Source organism: Teleopsis dalmanni, chromosome 1, assembly GCF_002237135.1.
Source record: "Teleopsis dalmanni isolate 2A chromosome 1, ASM223713v2, whole genome shotgun sequence".
In the NCBI taxonomy this organism is placed as follows: domain Eukaryota; kingdom Metazoa; phylum Arthropoda; class Insecta; order Diptera; family Diopsidae; genus Teleopsis; species Teleopsis dalmanni.
Genome location: NC_051846.1, coordinates 105,841,303 through 105,863,802, shown reverse-complemented (window position 1 = coordinate 105,863,802; position 22,500 = coordinate 105,841,303). Strand labels below are relative to the sequence as shown.

General features: G+C 35.5%; 1 protein-coding gene across 1 annotated transcript; it reads left to right on the top strand.

Annotated features, from left to right (window-relative positions):
* Window positions 1–1,333: 1,333 nt before the first annotated feature.
* On the top strand, window positions 1,334–2,671 carry LOC119664876. Its single transcript, XM_038074239.1, has one exon. It carries the CDS (start codon window positions 1,334–1,336, stop codon window positions 2,669–2,671), a length of 1,338 nt encoding a protein of 445 aa, XP_037930167.1.
* The last annotated feature ends 19,829 nt before the right edge of the window (window positions 2,672–22,500 follow it).

Here is a 22,500-nt window from a genome sequence, read left to right as displayed (position 1 = left end):
AATAAATAATCCAATCCAAACACCAAAGGAATTATTTAACTGGGCTAAGGAAAGTTTACCAAATATTAAGTGCCATGTCTCAATGTTAAAAGACTATAAAGTAGAAGAAAATAAGATTAAACACCGCTTTGAAGCAGCAACATCAGTTAAATACACATTAAAATATCACTGCTTTAGTCCAAATTCCAAAAAAGTATTAATGGCAAAAATATTTTCTTCTTCAGACATTACAGATTCTGTATCAATAATAAAATGAGTATTAATAAAATCGCTATAAAAACCATAAAAAAATATATTGCTTTTAACTCCATATAGTTTATTTCCTATAACATTTCTCACCCGCGCAGAGTATTTTTCCAACTGTAGCAAAATAACACTTCACTGAAAAAGGTAGGTGTGATTATGTGCTGCAGTTTTCTAGGTAGTTCGACTAGTATGAAACTAATTAACTTTTTAATTCATCTATATAAGAAAAAAGTTTATTAAAGGGTTCAATTATGTTAAAATTCATAATTTAAAAACAGAAATGATGCGGAACTAATTTAAAGTGTCAATATTTTTTGTATACATTTATTTAAGAAATAAAAAGTAAACATTTTTGTATCGTTTTCCTTCGAAAATTGATTTTATGGTACTATGGTGCGTATGAGTAATGTGAAGGACACCTGATTAATTAATTTTTTTTAATTACTTCTAAAATTAATATCATAGTGGAAATATTTATTTTTGAAGTAGAATTTATATATTAATTTGAATCAAAAATAAAAAAAAAAATTTGTGTGACATATTCCTTGTTGTTTTTTTACTGAAAAATCATATGTATGTGTTTGGCGTGATATGAAGGATAAATAAATTTTTAAAAGAAATTGTTAGGTTTTATGTAGAATTTTATTACTAATCGAAATCAAAAATATTATATAAGAATATATGTAGTATATTCTTTGAAAATTCATTCAATGGAAATGTAGTATGCATGTTTTTGATGTGTTTTTCATGAGAAAAAAAAATATTAAAAAATTTTAAAAAATAATGGGTTCTTGAAAATTTTCATATCGTAGTAAAATTTAAAACTTCCCATTCCGCACCTTCCCATTCCTAAATATTCCCTACTATCGACATTTCAATACCCATATCCCTCTCCACCTCCATCTTCCCCCCCAATCCGGAATTTGCACGTGTTCATCGGACTTGTTTGCAGTCGGGGGTAACAGACTGTATTCTAGCGTCGCACCTCAATGATACCTGCCCGCCTCATTGAGTAACTGTGGGCTTACCGTGTTATCGGGGTCTATGACACGGCGGACCTCCTTTCCCCCACACTCGTGGGAATTTAATGGAACATAATTTAGATAATAATAATAAAAACAATATAAAAAAACCAGCAGGAACACACACTGCAAATAAACTGGTAAATCGGTCAGAGTCTGATATCCAACATACCGATCGCCAGGCACCCTTTCCAAAACGGAAAGCGGAAAAAAGTACTGAGGGCAAAGAAGCTAGGAACAATACTAGCTCTCTGCCAACTGAATCAAAAACGGAATCTTCGTTACGAAAAGGAAGTCAAGGAACTCTGGGTTCAAAGGTTGCACCAAAAGATGTAACGATCGAAACACTACCACAGCCCTCCACAACTACTGGTTTGAGCGGTGCGGGTACAAAATGGTACCTGCGCTATCTCAAAGAAGGCTTAGCACCGGAGGCAGCCAAGGAAAAGGCGCTCAATCGGCCGAGGGGCAATCAAGACTCTAAGAAAAGGTCTGCCCAAGAAATTAGTCCGATCGATCATCAATCAGCTAAGAAAAGAAGAGGGAATGAGAAACCTCCACAAGCAAAGGATGGTACGCAAATGGCACAACCGAGAAAAATGATATCGGGTAGCAGTTACGCTAATGTAGCCAAGAGCTTAAGAATAGCAATTCTTCCGAAATCTTACCCGGAATCAACTCTCTCTAGGGAGGAGCAAGGTAAAATCGAGGAACTTCTCATTGAGGAGATGTATAAAGGATGGGATGCCAAGCTACGATTTAGCGGGATACACTTTCGCCCAGGACTTATACTGGTTGACTGCGTAGACGAGGATGCGGCTAATTTTATCCATGGAACGGCACCTAAGCTGAACGGATGGGAAGGCGCTGAACTCACCACGTGTGTCGGGGACAAAATACCGAAATTACACATGTTGACAGTCTACCTCCCAAGAGCTAAAGGGGAAAAGCTGCTAAAACTGCTCATAACTCAAAATGAGGGTCTACATACTCAGCTGTGGAGAGTTTTTAGCAGCAAGGATCTGAAAAATGGCAAACTCCTAACAATCGGGATTGACAACCGGTCTCAGGAAGCCATAACAACCAACGGCTGTAGGATCTTCTACAGGTTCAGTTCCGTCCCAATTCACCTGCATAAGGGACGAGACAACAAGGAAAGAAGTAACTCAGCTGGGGAAAATACACCAGATGTAGGAACGATACCTGCAACTGTTGCGGAACTAGTGGAGGAGGAGGCGACCAGGAGCGAGAAGATTGAAGATATCAGCGTGCTACCTCACGAGAGTGAGGACATTGAGAATCTAGATCTCTCTCTACTGAACTTGGCGTCCGAGGAAGACTCCGAAAGAATCTTTCTGTCAGACACCGACGACGGTCTGATAGAAGAAACGAAGGAGGAATAACCACCTGATGACCAGCACTAGAATCGCCCAAATAAATATCCACCATGCAAAAGCTGCGTCGGCAGTTATTGCAAGGGCTACGCTCAAATCGAACCTGAGCATAGTGCTGGTCCAAGAACCCTGGATTTACAGGGGTCGAATCTGTGGTTTGACTGCAAAGAATATGCAGACAATTTGGGATGTAAGATGTGATAAACCAAGAACCTGCATTTTATTGAATATTAATATCAACTTTATCTGTCTTTCAGAATTTCTCTCCAGGGACCTCGTTGCCATACAGATTCCGGCTAACATCAACGGAGTTCTACGGAACGTAGTCGTAGCTACAGGTTATCTACCAGGAGACGACACTCAGGTACCATCTGCAGAGGTCGATAAACTGGTAAACTACTGCGAGAGAATGAAATTGCCTCTTATACTCGGTTGCGACTCCAACGCACACAACGAAGTTTGGGGAAGCACTAACACCAATATAAGAGGTGAGTACCTTTTAGAATTTATAACTAGTAAAAAATTAGAAATATGTAATGTAGGTAATACACCAACATTTGTAACTATCTCACGCAAAGAGGTCCTAGATATTACTATAGGAAATACTCGAGGTTGTGAGCTTGTGAAAAACTGGAGAGTATCCAGTGAACCATCTATGTCTGATCATAGAATTCTAAGGTTCGATATTGAAGGTTCACCAATTAACAAATTTTAAGGTTCACCAATTAACAATTAACAATTTTAAGGAACCCAAGAAAAACAAATTGGGAGAACTACACGGAAAATCTGAAAGACAATCTTGTCCAATTAGGGCTAGATGAAATCATTCAGAATGAAATTCAATTAGAAAATTACCTAGAAAACCTTAATGGGGCCATACTAAATGCATATGAGGATAGCTGTTCATTAAGCCTGATTAACTCCACCAAGGATGTGCCTTGGTGGAACAATGACCTTAAAAACCTAAGAAACACTGTTAGAGGACTTTTTAACTACTCAAAGCGAACAGGAGACTGGTCAGAATATAGGAAAAAACTTACTTTGTACAATAGAGAAATTAGGGCCTCTAAACGCAGAAGCTTTCAAAAATTCTGCGAAAGCATAGAAAGCACTACGGAGGTATCAAGACTCTACAAGGTACTTGCAAATAGCAGCAGCCTCACCTCCACAAATCTCAAGCGAGAAGATGGAAGTTTCACCGAAGGTGAAGAAGAGAAGATACAACTACTTCTGGACGTATACTTCCCAGGATCCTCTCCAACTCTAGGGACGGAATCAGAACACACTGAACCCCCTAAAACAGTAAAGAAGGATGATTGGAAATTCGCCAAAAATATAATCACAATGCCTAAAATCAGGTGGGCGGTAAATTCGCGCAAGCCACTGAAATCTCCAGGTATTGATGGTGTCTTTCCGGCATTACTTCAAAAAGGAATTGAACAGCTACTAGGTCCAATAACTAGAATAGCCAGAGTCAGTATTGCATTGGGATATATACCAAACATGTGGAGAAGGGCAAAAGTGGTCTTTATTCCGAAGGCGGGCAAGAGAGATCCTACTCACCCGAAATCCTTCAGACCAATCTGCCTCACATCCTTCCTACTTAAAGCAGTAGAAAAAGTTGTGGATAACTATATCAGGAATACTACACTGAAAGCAACTATACAGTCGCCAACATGCCTATAGGGCAGGGCAGTCGACAGAAACGGCCCTGCATCAATTAAGTAACACGATTCAGGACAGCATATGTTGTGTATGCTGTAATGTCAATCCTACCGGCTGCGCCAATTTATGTTGTGGTTCCGAGTAGAAGTTGTTGGTTCCTCTTTAACCAAATAATATACACCTAGTTGAGAATGTTGAGGTGATGGTGATGATGATATAGTCCTCCCAGAAAACCCGTAAAAATAATACACTTTTCTTTAGTTATACAATGACACAATTACTTTATTTATTTCCAATATATATCAGCGCTACTACGCTTCACTTTTCACTTTTTTACACTCTTTAATACTTGGTCAAGCGCTACTGCGCTTAACCACTTCACATTTCCAAGACCCCAGTTCCAATTTTGAACTCGTCTTATATACCTAAACTTGATGCAAAAATCCAATATATGACCTAGTTACTTTATTGGGTTTTTCCCATAGTTGTATAATTTATTTTGCTAAATTCGCAAAGTTTTATTATTACAAGAATGCTCCACATATTTTTGCAATTCTTCCGTATTCAATATTTTCAAAGTCACTTACATCATGACACCAATTACTAACCAAATACCAAAAATCAGCATTTCTTATCGTCGAACTGACGGTCTGATGCTTTGGTTCTAGTCAATAACTGCCCAGATGCAAACAACCTTGCCTATTTTTAGGAAAATATACGATCAACTAAGATCGTACACAAATAAAAATATTACACGTATTTCGTAAAGTTAAATGGACTAATTATTTAGCTCATAACACATAGATAAGAAAGAGATAGCAATTTGCGCTTTCTTAGACATTGAAGGAGCCTTTGATAACACTTCACATGAGGTTATAAACTCAACTATTTCTAAAAGAGGAATCAATGGCACACTCTCACGCTGGATGAGCAATATGCTTCGCACCAGGAGAGTAGAAATTCCGACCAGCAATGGTAATATTTTTGCAAATACTTCGCGAGGGTGCCCACAAGGCGGAGTATTATCACCCCTTATGTGGAGTATGGTAGTGGATGAACTATTGGTAAAACTGGACAGGAATGGCTTCCAAATCCAGGGGTACGCCGATGATGTGGTAATTATCTGCAGAGGAAAATTTGAGAGTACTCTGTGCGAAAGAATCCAGTTAGGCTTAAAACTAACTAAAGAATGGTGCAATTCGGTTGGGCTGAAAATAAATCCAGCAAAAACAACCATTGAGCTATTCACTAAGAAATACAAAATAAAAAACCTTAAACCCATCCGCTTAGATGGGTTTGAAATAAAACTACAAAAGGAGGTAAAATTTTTGGGTATAATTTTAGACCAAAAATTAACATGGAAATCTCATATCCAAGAAGTGACAAAAAAGGCAACCAAAGCCTTTATGACATGTAGATCCATCGCAGGTAAGAATTGGAGATGTACACCAAAGTCACTGCGATGGATATACACAGCAGTAATCAGACCAATGATCACCTACGGATCAATAGTCTGGCAGAACTGCACAAATCAACAAAGCGTTATCAACACACTCAACAAGGTACAACGACTTGCATGTGTAAGCATAACAGGAGCAATGAGAACATGTCCCACGTCATCAATTGAAGTACTCCTGGAACTTACTCCTCTTCATATCTATGTGCAATCACAGGCGAAGAGGGCTGCTCTAAAAGGAAATACAAATAAGGTGACTGGTCTTGAAACCAATAGCAAAAAACTTGATACTTTGGCTGCACAAATCCCAGAAATTGAAATGCCAATGGACAGGATGATTGTAAAGCATAACTTTACAAAAAACTTCAAAACTGAACTTGGCAACAAAAAGAACTGGGAAGGTTTGTCTAACATCCCAAAAATAAAAGAAACCATGATAACATGGTATACAGACGGCTCTCTCACCAATGAGGGAGCTGGAGCTGGTGTTTATGGACCAGGCAAAAAATACTGGGAAGCATTAGGAAACAATACAACCATCTTTCAAGCGGAAATATACGCGACAGATACATGCGCCAGTTTCAATCTTGAACGTAACTACCGGAACCGTAAAATTGCAATACTGACTGACAGCCAGGCAGCTATAATGGCACTCATATCTTACCAGGTAACATCCAAACTGGTATGGGAATGCATTGACAAGCTGAACACACTCGGTGGGATCAATCAGGTGCACCTTTTATGGATTCCGGGACATACTGGTATCCAAGATAATGAAATGGCAGACAAACTTGCAAGAAGAGGCGCGGCATCAAGAATGATAGGCCCAGAACCATTCTGTGGTCTAGGCAAAGGAGCTCTATCCATTATCATGAATGACGCAGAGAAAAAAGAGAGAGAACTCTATTGGTTAATGCTACCAAGACTCTCACAATCTAAAATGCTTTTACAACCTAAAACGCTTTAAAGATTGCATAGTGCAATCAAAGACTAACATAAGAATTATTACGGGATTACTGACCGGTCACTGCAGATTGAATAATCACCTATCGAAGTTAGGAATTCAATCCAACTCAGACTGCAGATACTGCAGGGAAGAGAGAGAAATGGCATACCATGTGCTTGGGGAGTGCCCGGCACTGATGCATAAGCGAAAGAAACACCTAGGAGGGTATTTCATGGATCATAAGGATTCAAGACTGGGGAACTGTCTTTCATTAAAGAAATCGGACTTGGAGAAATACTCTAACCCGACAAAGGGGCACAATAGATCTTTTAGGTCGCAGTGCACGATCCCTTACTCAATAATAATAATAATAATAATAATAAAATTTAAAACTGAATCTTAATAAAATATTAAAAAATGAAAATTTAGCTAATAGTTTTAAGAAAATTTTTTTTTGAAATTTAACTGTTAGTATTAGTACTTAAATATATACAATTTTAATTGTTTAAACAATTTCATAAAAGCGCAATCAGTTATCTTTGAAACGCTGTAAATTTCAAGTTTCTATCTTTTAAAGAACTTGAGATATATCCATTTGAAAATGTGTCTACTATTCCAATTCTCAAAACCCCATGGGTCCATATCTCTTATTTTATTTTTATAATATTATTTTATAATATTAAGTGCACTAAGTACATGCTTTTTATTGCACTATCTTAAAAACTAACTTAAAAGCTAACAATATATTCATTAAGGTATAATTTATTTAGAAAATTACAAATATTAGAACATATAATAAAATTGAGTTAAAATATAAGTGTGCTATAACTTCACATTGGATATTATTATATAATGATAAGGAAGTATTGAAATTAAATTAAAATTAAAATTTAATTTAAAATAAAAATAATATATTAAATTAGTTCAGTTAACAATAACTTTTCAAAAACTATTATATTACATGCATTTCGGGTTGAACTTGGTAAAGCGTTTGTCATGTAGGCCTGGGTAGGGGTAAACGAAGAGTTAATAAAACAACGTGAATATTAATGACGTTAACATACCTTGAAATTTATGTGGCTTCCATGGGTACTTCAGTTATTTTTTTTTATTATATCGCCGACATTGTCAATGTGTTTTTAATGTGACCACCAACAGTATTCCTCTTGCGCATAACTATTAAGTATGCTGTTCACTTTTTTTTATTATATAGTCCACAAGTAATTTTTTATAGAATTTAAATGTGTTATATTTGCGCTCACTATTGAAAGAATTTCAGTTTATTAAATTTACAACGTGCATTGCGCGCACGCTATCAATGAAAATCGAAGTAAACAAAAGTGGTAAACAGAGAAGGCGAAAAGTAAAGCTTCTACGTTCAAGTCTCGTTTGTTTAGTGCAATGTAGTTAAGGCGAACTTCACTAAAGCTTCAGTAAAGCTTGACTTAGTGAGAGGGGATAGTATTGCCAAATCCGAATAACCACTCGAAATATCTAAGACAAATTGTAGCTTTATTGAAGAGGAGAAAAAAAAAAAAAAAGAAGAAGCTTTATTAGAGGTTATTACCCTTAAGCCAAACAAGGCCAGCTAACGCAAATTAACGAAAGCAAGCTTTGGTAACAGGATCACTAACGTGATAGAAAATTTATCAGTTAGGCGAGTTGGATATAAAAGCCATAGCAGACACGGTGATGGTTCTCTTTTTTACTTTGCTGTTTGTTCCTTAACGTTCGAAATTTAAAAGTTTTTTTTCGATCAAGTGCTAATAAAAATCAAGTTTCTTTAAAAATCTAAAAACGTTCTCAATTATATCATTAACATATATATACAATTAAAATTTAAAAGAAAAAAAAAATGTGAATGCATGAGTGTATGATTTTTATGCTAAATAATGAAGAAGATTTTTTTTGTTCTTAAATATGCTTAAACAATAGTGGCATATATATATGTGACATTAGGGTGACTCAAAAAAACTAAAATGCGATTTTTAATGAGCGCACCCCCTAGGAATATGCCATTGACCAAAAAAATGATATTCCCAAAGTTTAGGAGCAATAGGATTAAAAATGACGTTGCGCCACTCGAGCAAAGTTGGGTTTTCAGTACAGAAAACAGAAATTTTCCAATTCAAGGTCATTTTTTATCTTTGTTACTTGTTTTAACAGTTATTAATATATACTCATTTGATAGATAATTAAAATATCTTTTTAATAAGATATTGATGAGCAAAATCGGTTAAAAATTATGCGCAAAACACAATAATTAGTTGAGCGACTGTGCTCTGTTTTCTATTTCATACCTTTTAGCTGGCATGCACAATGCTATCGCAAATGTTTACAAGAAACGGAAGAAACATAAATAAAAAATAAAAATATTATATTTCTACTTAATAATTTATATAGATATTTAAGTAGAATTGAAAATGTAGTCAAAACAAGAATTTTTTCGTAAGCAAAGAGAAATATGACTGAAGTTAATATCCTTTTAGCAAACAAAGCAAGAGCTGCTAAAAATTCCATTGATTTTATTTGGAATAAATTCGATGAAGAAATTTGTCTCAAAATGGAAGCTGAATCTTTAGTCACAGTTCAACAAAATTGGTATAACACAGACAGAACGATTCAATTTATTACTCCTAGTTTAGTTCCCGCCCTTGACAAATGCAAGGTTTCGGATCGCTACGCTATACATATTTTGTAGTTCTAGGTATGGTTACCTGTGGCGCCCAGGTGCCATCTAAGATTCTCGATGGATGGCGAAAATCATGTACTTACTAAAAACGTTTATTTTAAGAGATCAATTTACATATAATTCGGATGATTTGTACGAACATATGTGTGAAAAATTTAACCCACACTAGGTAAGGTTATGTTCGGAAGGCACGTGCTGACAGTTGTCAGCACTTCTACTCGGAGACATATATTGCCCATAAGGATGCTCTCAAAAAATTTTACCAGGAGATGGGAGTTGCTAATCTTTGTTATCCTTGTTAAACCATTTGATTTTCCAGATGAAGTTGAGGAGATCGTATAAGTTTGCTTTCGTTATCTCTTTCAAGCCAGTAAAATAAGGATCCCCAAGACATTAAAGTAGCCTTATTTAAAGTCCTGGACAGAGACACAGGAAGTGGTTGATAGATTTTACCTCCTCTTTATGTTGGCAACTCCCGCATAATCCTTGTTGAAACTTGTTGAAACTCGTCACCGTTGAAGCATAGGCGCAATGGCACAGTGCCCCTGCACATAAACTGCAGGTTTGCTGAAGCCTAAAAGGCTTTTCGTTTTATTTTTGTTCAACTTAGGCCATAAGATTCTAGCGACCTTACAGTCTTCGCGGTTAGTTTATAAATTGTTAGTCACTGTATTGATTTCCTCTATTATCCTAAACAGTTTACATATCGGTGTATGTATTGAGAGGTCGGCCTTTCCTGTATGCAGTTCAGAACCTCTTCTGGCCATCTCATCTGCTGGGTCATTCCCTTCAATATTGCTATGTCCAAGTATTCGAAATGTACTATGTCCAACAAAAAGAAACCTTATGATGTTTGATGCTCATCAGTAAATAGCGACATTTTAATACTATCTTGGAATTTAGATTCAATTGCTTTCAGTGCGGCCTATCTGCAAAAATCGTGATATTCGAAGGACGACCTCTTTTTCGATAGCATATATCTCGCCGTGAAAGACGCTGTAAGTAGCAGGGATTCGGTAGCACTGTCTTATTTGCATATTTTTCGAGAAGATACCTGCTCCCGTACCGCCTTCCATCTTTAAGCCATCTGCGTAGATAGTAACTGTAGAGTTACCGGTCACAGATCCAATCTCCCAGCTATCTCTGGTTAGATAAAGAGTGGGAACCCACTAATGAAGTAATTTTCCTCAAAGAACCTTATTAATTTCGTGACCGAAGAGATAACAAATTTTTTTGATCGTTTTTGCCTATCTAATAGTTTTATCAGTTTCGATCCTTCGCCATGGATGGAGACGCAAGATTATAGAGATGCACTTGAATTCTGTGCCAGATTTCATATGATAAATGATTGTATAGAAAGAGAAATTAGGCTTATGATGGATTATACTTCGATTTTGACAAAATATGAAGAGGAAAAACAATATGCTCTGCAAGTAGTCGAACATTATCATAAAAATTGTCCTTCACATAGTCAGATTTATGTTATAAAACATAAAAAACACAATATATTAATTACTGAAAAAAGGGTTTTCTTGAAATTATAATTTTTTATAAATAATGAACTAAATTGTAGCATATACCTATTACGTAATTGTGCATGCCAGCTAAAAGGTATGAAATAGAAAACAGAGCACAGTCGCTCAACTAATTATTGTGTTTTGCGCATAATTTTTAACCGATTTTGCTCATCAATATCTTATTAAAAAGATATTTTAATTATCTATCAAATGAGTATATATTAATAACTGTTAAAACAAGTAACAAAGATAAAAAATGACTTTGAATTGAAAAATTTCTGTTTTCTATACTGAAAACCCAACTTTGCTCGAGTGGCGCAACGTCATTTTTAATCCTATTGCTCCTAAACTTTGGGAATATCATTTTTTTGGTCAATGGCATATTTCTAGGGGGTGCGCTCATTCAAAACTTCATTTTTAATTTTCCCCTTTATAACGTGAGCCACCCTAATGTGACATACACGATAGTGTAATATATATATTATTTTCTTTGCAAATATACTTGGTAAATTTTCGCTAAAAGATTTTGTTTATTTTTTTTCGACGGACTTATTGAAATTGAAGCAATTAATGTCCGAAAACAAAGATATTATGACAAGTCAAGAGTAACAAAAATTAATTTAAAATTTTGAAGTGATGCATAAAAATCATCATTGAACAACAATTACAACATAATAAATAAAAATTTGGGGTTTTCTTACCCCAAACTCAAAAAGAAAGAAATACGTACAAAAATTTGATAAAAGACAACAAAAAAAAAAAGACGAAAACACACAAAGAAGCAGAAATAAAGTTATAAAGCTGTTTTGTGATCAAATTTTAATGCCTATCTTGGTGATGTCGCGGATTGTGAAGTGATAAACAGTGAAATTGGCAGACATGACCGTAAGGATATTAGATCGGAAGTAAAATACACTTTTGTTGGAAGGATTCAACGGGATCCATACACACCGTTAAGGCACAGCGGTGTACAGGTATTCCTGTACTAAATGATTTAGCTTGTACAGAAACGTACATGCCTGTATTCATATATTTTTTTATTTATTTTCTTTAATTATATATATTCCATTGTACATTGTAAACTTTTATTATACATTAACTTTTATAAAATTGTGAAGAATGTATACTTTTGAATTTAGTTGAAAAAAAAAAAGTTGAATTTGGATGTTAAAAAGATTGTCTTAAAAGTTGAATTATATGAATTATTAAATATCATCTTAAATTGCATATGATATAGGTATAAAAAAAAAAAAAAAATAAGAGTAAACAGAAATAGTAATAATATACATATAATAATTGTATATATTATATATACATATAATATATAAGACATATAATTGTTTGTCCGAAACACATTTAAATACATATATCTATATTTTTTTTAATTATTCATAAGTTTCAGCTAGGTCAACAGCAGCGTGGGTGACGTTATTCTAGCAGCTGTAAGGTAAGACACGCGAACTTGTGTAAAGAGAAATTGTTACTTTGTTTAAAAATTTAGTTAAAAGATTTGGTTGTGTATATTTTTTTTTCTCTTATTTTTCTTGGTTTTTTTATTATGATTTAATTAGTTAGGTTTAAGATTACTAAGATTATTATGGTCATGACTTTTGTTGAATCTAATAAATAAAAAGAAAGAAAAAAAAAAAAGAAAAGGAGAAGAAATTTTTTTTTTGATGGAATACTCAAATAGTATGCAGGAGTAAGGTTTAGTTATTTGGCGGTGGTGGAAGTAAAATAGAATGTATATAAGTTGCAGAGTGACCGAGTGAATGTAGTGTGAAAGATGATCTTCCACAGCAAACCGGTGACATGAATTTTTGTTGATATCCGCGATTGTTGCTGAACGTGAGAAGAATCACCCCCAAAACCGGCGAGCATACCGGGCTGGCCACCATGTCACCGCTCCACGTTCACTGCAGTGTTACTTCGCCCACCGAAGACCGGACACAACAAATGGCGCCCAACGAGACACTAATACGAAGACAGGACCGAATTAAAAGACGTAATAAATAACAAAATAATAATATTATAGATATATCTATACAATCCATAATAATTTAATAGACATATATATATAAAAGAGAGGAGGTTTTGAAAAGTTTTAAAAAAAAAAAAAAAAATTTTTTTATATATATATATAGTTGATAAAATAGACCAATGAACAGCGGACCAAAGATGGTTGCCTCAACAAGTGGCAATGTAGACAGTAGAGACAAAGAAAACTTGACAACCAAAAATTTTGTTAAATTTCACCTTAATCATAGTTTTTTAAAATTCTTAAAATAGATTCTATTTTCACAAACAAAGAAACGTGCACAAACCTTTAAGATTTTTTTTTATAATCTTTAATTAGTAAAGATTACCACCGCGCCGCGTGCATGGCACTCCGGAGTTTTGGTTTCTTTGTTTTTTTTGTTTGACTTTTGGCAGAGCGCAAATAATTTTTTTTTGTACGAATTTTTTTTCTCAACAAAAGTATTTTATTATTTTTAAGATTTATGCGAACAATTAGTAATAGTGATACGCAAAAACAAATAATATCATTTTTATTGGAATCTTTATGCAAGATGAGAAAGATGTTTGTATTAAGGTGAATGACTTAGGACTTGTAATTTCCGATGGAAAAGGAAGCCATGACCTACCTCAAGAGGTGCAAACAACACATAGCTTGGCAGACAGACAAGATGACAGAGTTAGAGAGTCGTTAGTAATTTGTTTGTGTTTTTTTTTTGTTTTTTTTTGCTTGCAGCCACGATAAAATTTAGTAAAAGTTTATGTGAGGTAGCAGACATAAAGATTTTTTTTGTTTTTGTTTTAGAATTTAGTAACCTACGGCTCTGACTTAAAACTCCTGAGGAGTTTAGTTTAAGGTAGTAGGCGAGTTTTTTTTATACACTAATAATTACGGCAAAAACTGAAAGTAAAACAGTTGTGTTTGCGGTAGTAAGTGTAATTGACGTAGATTTTTGCTACGACTTTAAAATTCCGGTGGGATTAAGTTTGAGGCAGGAGCCTTTCATCAAAATTGTTGTTTTTGTTATTTTTTTTATTTAACCTATAGCTATAATAGAGTATGAGAAGAGTTTTTGATTTGAGGTAATAGGTATGAAATATTGTGGTGTTATTCAGTAACTAGAGTTTTTTTTTCTGCTACAAACTAAATCTGAATAAGTATAGTGTGAGGCAGGGAAATTGAGTGAATGGTTGCTACAACAGAGATTCAAGTAGAGTTCTGTGTGAGGTATTGTGTGGGTAAATATTAGAAAGCGGGTATGAGTGAATGACGCATGAGTCTGAACAAGTATGAATGAAACAGTTAATGCTACCAAACAATAGAATTTTTCGGTAGGTTTGTGAGGTTTACTGTTAATTGGTATCACGCATACATTTTCTATGAGGAATCGGTATTAAATTGAGGCGTGATACTAATTGAATGTTTGAGATGTTGAGAGTAAGAGATGGACAGTTGGACGAACGTGACGACAACTTTGCACCTATATAACAATGAATTCTATTTTCCCCTAAAACAAGGCACTGAAAATCCACCAATAAACGCCAAATTTAAATTATATTTATCTGCCTTATTTTTTTATTTTTATTGAATTTTTTTTTATTATTAAATTAATAATATTATAATTATATATAAAAAAAAAAAAAAAAATTTTTTTATTTTTGATTGAATTTTTTTTAATTATTTAAGAAGGTTAAATACGGTATCACCTTAGGTGAACATACAGGATTTGTTTTTTTGTATCATTCTACAAGTAATAGACAAGTGAGTTTTATCGATAACAAGAAATTTAAGTAAGAGTGGTAAATAGTTCCTATGGAGCCCAAACCAACAGAAGAGTTAATAGACATGTTAGCAAGTAGTACCGGAACTAGGTCCAAAATACGAAAAGCTACGAAATCAGCACAAGTAACTGAGTTAGAAGCGGTACCTGACAAAACTGCACAAGCGCGTAGTAGTGAGCAGGCTCAGTTAGTTAGTTCAGGTACAAATAGAAGGCCAAAAATAGGGAAAATAACCCAAGCTGAAAAAGATTTTGGAAACAATAGTATCCAAAGATCACTGAGTTTTGACAGCAAAATAGACCACTTGTTGTTATTGGAAAGTAGTGAAATGAATCAGCCAGCTAATCTGAAAGGGAAAGGGGAAGATCAATATCGAGAAACCTCAACAGGTACAGATACAGGACGCAAGTCTGATAATGAAGAAATAATGAATTCAGTAGCTGTAATGATGAGGCAGCAACAAGAGTTTTTATCGAACTGCATGCAAGAGATGAAAATGGAAGTCATGACTCTAAACAACCGTCTACGAGAAGTGGAGCAAAGACCTAATCGGACCCCGCAAAACTACTTAGGTAACCAGGAAATCCAGCGGGAGCAGCACTCAGCATTTCCAATAGAAAGAGAGATGAGAAGAAGTGTGGATCTAGAACGGTGGCATTTGAAGTTCGACGGTTCGAATAAAGAAATGACAGTAGAAAGCTTTTTGTTCAGAGTCGAGAGAATGAAACAACAACATTCAGTTACAGATCAACAACTTCTCACGGACTTCCATTGTCTGTTGACTGGTGGAGCACTAAAATGGTATTGGCAACAACTAGAGTACCATGAAGATAACCGATGCTTCGATTATAGGCAATTCAAAAAGGAGCTATTGGCACAATTCAAATCTGCCGAAAGTTACTACGACATCATAAGGGAAATCATGGATCGGAAGCAACAACCCAACGAAAACTTCGAGCAGTATTACGCCGAGATACATAGCCTGACGTTCAAACTGAGAAAGAAAATTCCTGAAGTGGAGTTGGCAACAATTATAAAAAATAACGTTAAGCCAGGAATAGCTAGTCTACTATTCGCAGCGACATTTCTATCACTAGCAGAATTAAAAAAGGAATGTATTAGGGCCGAGAAAATGCTAAGGGAAAACAAGCTCCGAGGTAGGCAGATTAGTGAAATCGTAAATGAAGAAGTAGATAACGGTGAAGTAGACAAGCATTCACAATGGGACTTAGAAGCGTTCAGTTCTCCACAGAACAGACAAGGCGAAAATCAACAGCGTGGGCATTTACAACAGAGAAATAAGGGGCAAAACACGCTTGGAGGTAGAATTGAAACCCGTCACCACGAGACAACAATCACGAGCAACCATGATGCAGGTACCATGTGTCCATCTCCATTCCACTTAAATTTGTGTTATTCTTGTGGAATGCCATGTGATTTTTACATCATAAATGACAATATGGAACAAGGGTCAAGGTGTAGGTCATCTTTCCATGACATGTCGTGCTTTTTATGTAAATAAAGCTATTCCTATTGCAGATATAACAAGAGAGAGGGAAACGGCTGGAGGACAGTGGCAACCGGGGCCCAGTGTCGCCAGAGGCAAGACCCGGAACGACGGTACAAATCATAAAGCGAAACCAATCCTTGTTAGCAAATCCAGTGGCAAAGATCAATAAACCTAAACCAAAATCTTTACACCAATGGAAGATAGAGTATGAAATAATAAAGGAAAAAATTTTTAATGAAGAATTAATGAAATCGAGAAACAATAAAAGAAGTTTCAGGAAAATACAAATTTTGCGAAGAAGACAGCAATTAGTAAAGGCATGTTTGAGGAAGGTCATAGGCACGATAGTAACACTGGAAGGAGATAATAGGATGTACGTTAGGACCAAAATCAATGACGAAGAGGTAGTAGCACTATTGGATTCAGGGGCAATGGCAAACTGCATAGGACAAGGAGCCTTGGACTTTTTAAAGAAGAAACCTAGTAAGATAATAAGAGTAAAAGGTAAATCTATTAAAACAGCCAACGGCGGCGAAACCCCGATAGTAGGTGTAGTAACTTTACCAGTCCTTTGGGAGGAAGAAACAAAAGACATGGAATTTTTAGTAGTCCCTTCATTGCAGCAGCAATTCTACTTAGGTATCGATTTTTGGAAAGTGTTCGACATACCAATAATCAGCAAGCGGACACCCAAAAATTACCTTAGGGTGGCAGTGTCTGAATTGACTCCGCAGTCATCAGACTTACTAGTCACGTCAAAACAACACGAAATGTGTAGGAAGCAAATAAACATGCTAGTGAAGGTTGTTAAAGAATTTCCATCGTTTAGTGAGTTAGGTCTAGGAAGCACAACAGTAGAAACTCATACGATAGAGGTAATGGATGAACATATACCTGTGAAACAGCGCCACTACCCGATATCTCCGTTTGTCCAGAAATTAATGTACGACGAATTAGACAGAATGCTGAGCTTAGGGGTGATTGAAGAAAGCAATAGCAGTTGGAATTCTCCGGTAACACTGGTAAGGAAAGAAACCAAAAACAGGCTGTGCTTGGATGCCCGGAAAGTCAATGAGCGCACAATCAAGGATGCATATCCGTTGCCTCATATTGAAGGAGTCTTGAGCAGACTACACGACACCAGGTACATTTCCGCAATCGATTTAAAAGATGCGTTCTGGCAGATTCCGCTGGAAAAAAAATCCAGAGAAAAGACAGCATTTGCAGTCCCGGGAAGACCCCTATATCAATTCACTGTGATGCCATTCGGGTTATGTAATGCGGCGCAACGCATGTGCAGACTCATGGACAAGGTCATTCCAGCAGCGCTTCGAGAACGGGTGTTTGTATATCTAGACGATCTACTGGTGTGCTCAGAAGACTTTGAAGGACACATGCGTCTATTACAGCAAGTGGCTGGGTGTCTGAGCAAAGCTAACCTGACAATTAATGTTCAAAAGAGTAAGTTTTGTCATACTGAAGTTAGATATCTAGGGTACATCGTAGGGAATGGGACAATACGAACTGATCCGGCAAAAGTAGAAGCGATGAATATTTTCCCTGAGCCAAAGACAGCGAGGCAACTTAGACGGTTTCTTGGAATGACAGGATGGTATAGAAGATTCATAAGAGATTACGCCACTATTGCAGCACCACTACACGATTGCTTGACTAAAAATAACCTTATTAAATTCGCTCTAACCAACGAAGCAAGAATAGCGTTTGAGAGATTGAAAGAAAGTCTTACGACAGCACCAGTACTTACGAATCCGAACTTCCAAGAACGTTTTTATATCCAATGTGACGCTTCTAAAGATGGAGTGGGAGGAGTGTTATTCCAAGTGAATGAGGCTGGAGATGAGCAACCGATAGCATATATGTCGTCTAAACTAAACAAAGCTCAAAAGAATTATAGTGTGACAGAACTGGAATGTTATGCTGCAGTACTCAGTGTAAAAAAATTTAGAGCGTATGTTGAAGGACTTCCATTTACGGTCATAACGGACCATGCGAGTCTCAAATGGTTGATGAACCAGCGTGATTTATCAGGCAGACTAGCGAGATGGAGCTTGAAACTACAAGCATTTGACTTCAATATAGAACATAGGAAAGGTAATCAAAACATTGTTCCCGATACACTATCAAGGATGTTTGTTGACGAGATAACACAAGACACTCGCAATCTAGATGTTGATTTGCAGTCACCTTTCTTTGCAACTGATGAATATAAGGCACTCATCGAAATGGTAACCAAAGAACAACAACGCTTACCTGACCTGTGTACCTCAGAGGGTTATGTATATAAAAGGACAGATTTTCGAAGTGGCGACCCACTACAAGAGGATAGTACTTGGAAATTATGGGTTCCATCTGAATTGCGATGGTCATTAGCAGAACGAGTACATGTATCACCATCATCTGGACACGGAGGGATGCAAAAGACCCTGGCAAAATTAAAGGTAAAATATTTCTGGCCAGGAATGGTTGGTGACATTCAAACACTGATAAAAGAATGCGAGATTTGTAATACTTCTAAGGCATCAAATAGAATGAGAAAACCACTAATGGGAATGCAAACCATAACCGAAAAACCATTCCAACGTCTGTATGTGGATTTCATGGGACCTTATCCTAGGACTAGCACAGGTAATACGGTAATTTTTGTAGGGCTAGACCACTTCTCAAAATACGTATTTCTTAAACCGATGCGTGCAGCTACAGTCCAGAATATGATTAAGTATCTTGAGATTGATGTTTTCCACACATTTGGTGTACCAGAATACATGCATTCTGATAACGGGAAACAATTTATTTCAGAAGCCTTTAAGTCATTCTTGCAAAAATATGGAGTGAAACACATCCGAACTGGATTTTATTCTCCCCAAGCCAATGCTGCCGAAAGAGTAAATCAGTCAGTGCTTCAGATCGTTCGTTCTTATATACAGGAAAACCAACGAAATTGGGATCAGTATGTAAGTGAGGCAGCATTTGCACTCAGAAGTGTAAAGCACAGCTCGATAGGTATGGAACCATATATGGCAGTATTTGGGTCACATATGATTCAGCATGGCGCAGCATATGAGATAATGAGAAAGCTGAGCTCCATACAACAATCCGAATTTGAAATATTAGAAGCGACAGACAAACAACTACTGATGCGAGAGAAACTGAGAACAGAATTGAAAGCAGCTCACCAAAGATCTGGAAGAGTGTATAACCAACGAAAAAAGGAAATTCAGTTTAGAGCAGGGCAAGTAGTATATAGACGCAACTTCAGACAAAGTAAGCAAACTGATGGTTATAACGCTAAGTTAGGAAAGAAAAACGTGAAGTGCGTGATTTTAAATGCAATAGGTTCTTCGCTATATGAGTTAGGAAACATGAATGGGGTTAGTATCGGGGTATACCACGCGAAGGACATCTTTTGTCAGTAAGGAGTAGAAATCAGGTCATAACAATTAAATGCCTGGCTAGATCAGTCGGCAAAGGATGAGACTCTGCAACTCAGGGTATGGGTCGAGGCCACACGTTGTACAAGCAAACAACAGTCTACCAGTCCATTTTTTTACGAGTCCGTTCCATGTTATATACAGATGTAACATCGACGGTATCGAGCCTGTCATGTAGGCCTGGGTAGGGGTAAACGAAGAGTTAATAAAACAACGTGAATATTAATGACGTTAACATACCTTGAAATTTATGTGGCTTCCATGGGTACTTCAGTTATTTTTTTTATTATATCGCCGACATTGTCAAGGTGTTTTTAATGTGACCACCAACAGTATTCCTCTTGCGCATAACTATTAAGTACGCTGTTCACTTTTTTTTATTATATAGTCCACAAGTAATTTTTTTATAGAATTTAAATGTGTTATATTTGCGCTCACTATTGAAAGAATTTCAATTTATTAAATTTACAACGTGCATTGCGCGCACGCTATCAGTAAAAATAGAAGTAAACAAAAGTGGTAAACAGAGAAGGCGAAAAGTAAAGCTTTTACGTTCAAGTCTCGTTTGTTTAGTGCAATATAGTTAAGGCGAACTTCACTAAAGCTTCAGTAAAGTTTGACTTAATGAGAGGGGACAGTATTGCCAAGTGCGAATAACCACTCGAAATAGCTAAGACAAATTGTAGCTTTATTGAAAAGGAGAAAGAAAAAAAAAGCTTTATTAGAGGTTATTACCCTCAAGTCAAACAAGGCCAGCTAACGCAAATTAACGAAAGCAAACTTTGCTAACAGGATCACTAACATGATAGGAATTTATCAGTTAGGCGAATTGGATATAAAAGCCATAGCAGACACGGTGATGGGTCTCTTTCTTTTTCCTTTGCTGTTGGTTGATGAACTATCGAAATTTAAAAGTACTGATAGAAGTCAAGTTTGTTTCAAAACTTAAGATTAAAAGAAAAAAAGTGAATAAAAGTGCTTATAAAAGCCAAGTTGTTTTAAAACCCAAGAGTTAATAATTAAAAATTTCATTAAATTTGAAAAGTGCTAATACAAGCCAAGTTTGTTTCAAAACCTAAGAGATAATAATTAAAAATTGAAAAGTGCTAATAAAAGCCAAGTTTGTTTCAAAACCTAAGAGATAATAATTAAAACTTCATTAAATTTGCATCGTCTCTAATCATATTCTTAAAAAGTGGATCAAATGCATGAGTTTTATGCCAAATAATGAATAGTTTTTTTCTGAAATATGCTTAAATAGAGACATATGCAAATAGAGACATATGCAAATGTATTATGACAAGTCAAGTGCAACAGAAGAATGAGCAAGAATTTTGAAATGATACATAAAACTCATTAGTGATTAACAATTATAACACAATAAATAAAAATTTGGGGTTCTTCTAAATGAAAACCACCCAAAGAAGCCGAAATAAAGTGATAAAGCTGTTTTGTGGCGAAACGTTAATACCTACATTGGGGATATAGCAGATAGTGAAGTGATAAATAGTTAAACTAGAAGACATGACCATAGGGATATTGGACCATTAACAAAATTCACTTTTGTTGGAAGAATTCAACGGGATCAATACACACCGTTAAGGCACAACGGTGTACAGGTATTCCTGCACTAGAAAAAAAAAAATCTATCTTATACTGAAACACACGTGTCTGCATTTATATATATTTTTTTATTTTTTTATATTTTTTTTATTAGATATATTCCATTGTATATTTTTATTTTTCACTAACATATAATTGTGATGAATTAATGAAATTAGGATTAAATTAAATTTGGATGTTAAAAATGATTACCCTGAAAGTTGAATTGTATTAATTATTAAATATTATCTTAAGAATTGCATAAAATATTATCTTAAGAATTGCAAAAATGAAAATTAAAATTAGGAATTAAATTTGGAAAAGAAAAAAAAAAAGATTATCTCGAAAGTTGAATTATATTAATTACTAAATATTGTCTTAAAAATTGCATACGATATATATACGAAAGAAAAAAAAAAAATAAGAGTAACGAGAAAAAAAAAGAGATTTTTAAATTTTTTTATATTAAAGAGTCCTAAATATATAAAAATACATATACATATATTTTTTTATTATTCATAAGTTTCAGCTAGGTCAACAGCAGCGTGGGTGACGTCATTCTAGCAGCTGTAAGGTAAGACACGCGAACTTGTGTAAAGAGAAATTGTTACTTTGTTTAAAAATTTAGTTAAAAGATTGGATTGTGTATATTTTTCTTTTTCTCTTATTTTTTTTTGGTTTTTTTATTATGATTTAATTAGTTAGGTTTAAGATTACTAAGATTATTATTGTCATGACTTTTGTTGAAGCTAATAAATAAAAAGAAAAAAAAAAAAAAAAGGAAAAAGAGAAGAAATTTTTTTTTGATGGAAAACTCAAATAGTATGCAGGATTAAGGTTTAGTTATTTGGCGGTGGTGGAAGTGCTAGGGAAAAATAGAATGTATATAAGTTGCAGAGGGACCGAGTGAATGTAGTGTGAAAGATGATACAGACAAAACAGACGAGGACATTTCAAGCTGCTACAATATAGCGAAATCAATTAGGCAATGGCTATATTGTGATTGTGTTAGATGTAGGTTCCGCACAAAAATGGTTTTCTTCCACAGCAAACCGGTGACATGAATTTTTGTTGATATCCGCGATTGTTGCTGAACGTGAGAAGAATCACCCCCAAAACCGGCGAGCATACCGGGCTGGCCACCATGTCACCGCTCCACGTTCACTGCAGTGTTACTTCGCCCACCGAAGACCGGACACAACA

Bases quoted from the DNA above. Each gene is read 5' to 3' on its own strand.
- LOC119664876 (XM_038074239.1), top strand. From the start codon at position 1,334: ATGGAACATAATTTAGATAATAATAATAAAAACAATATAAAAAAACCA.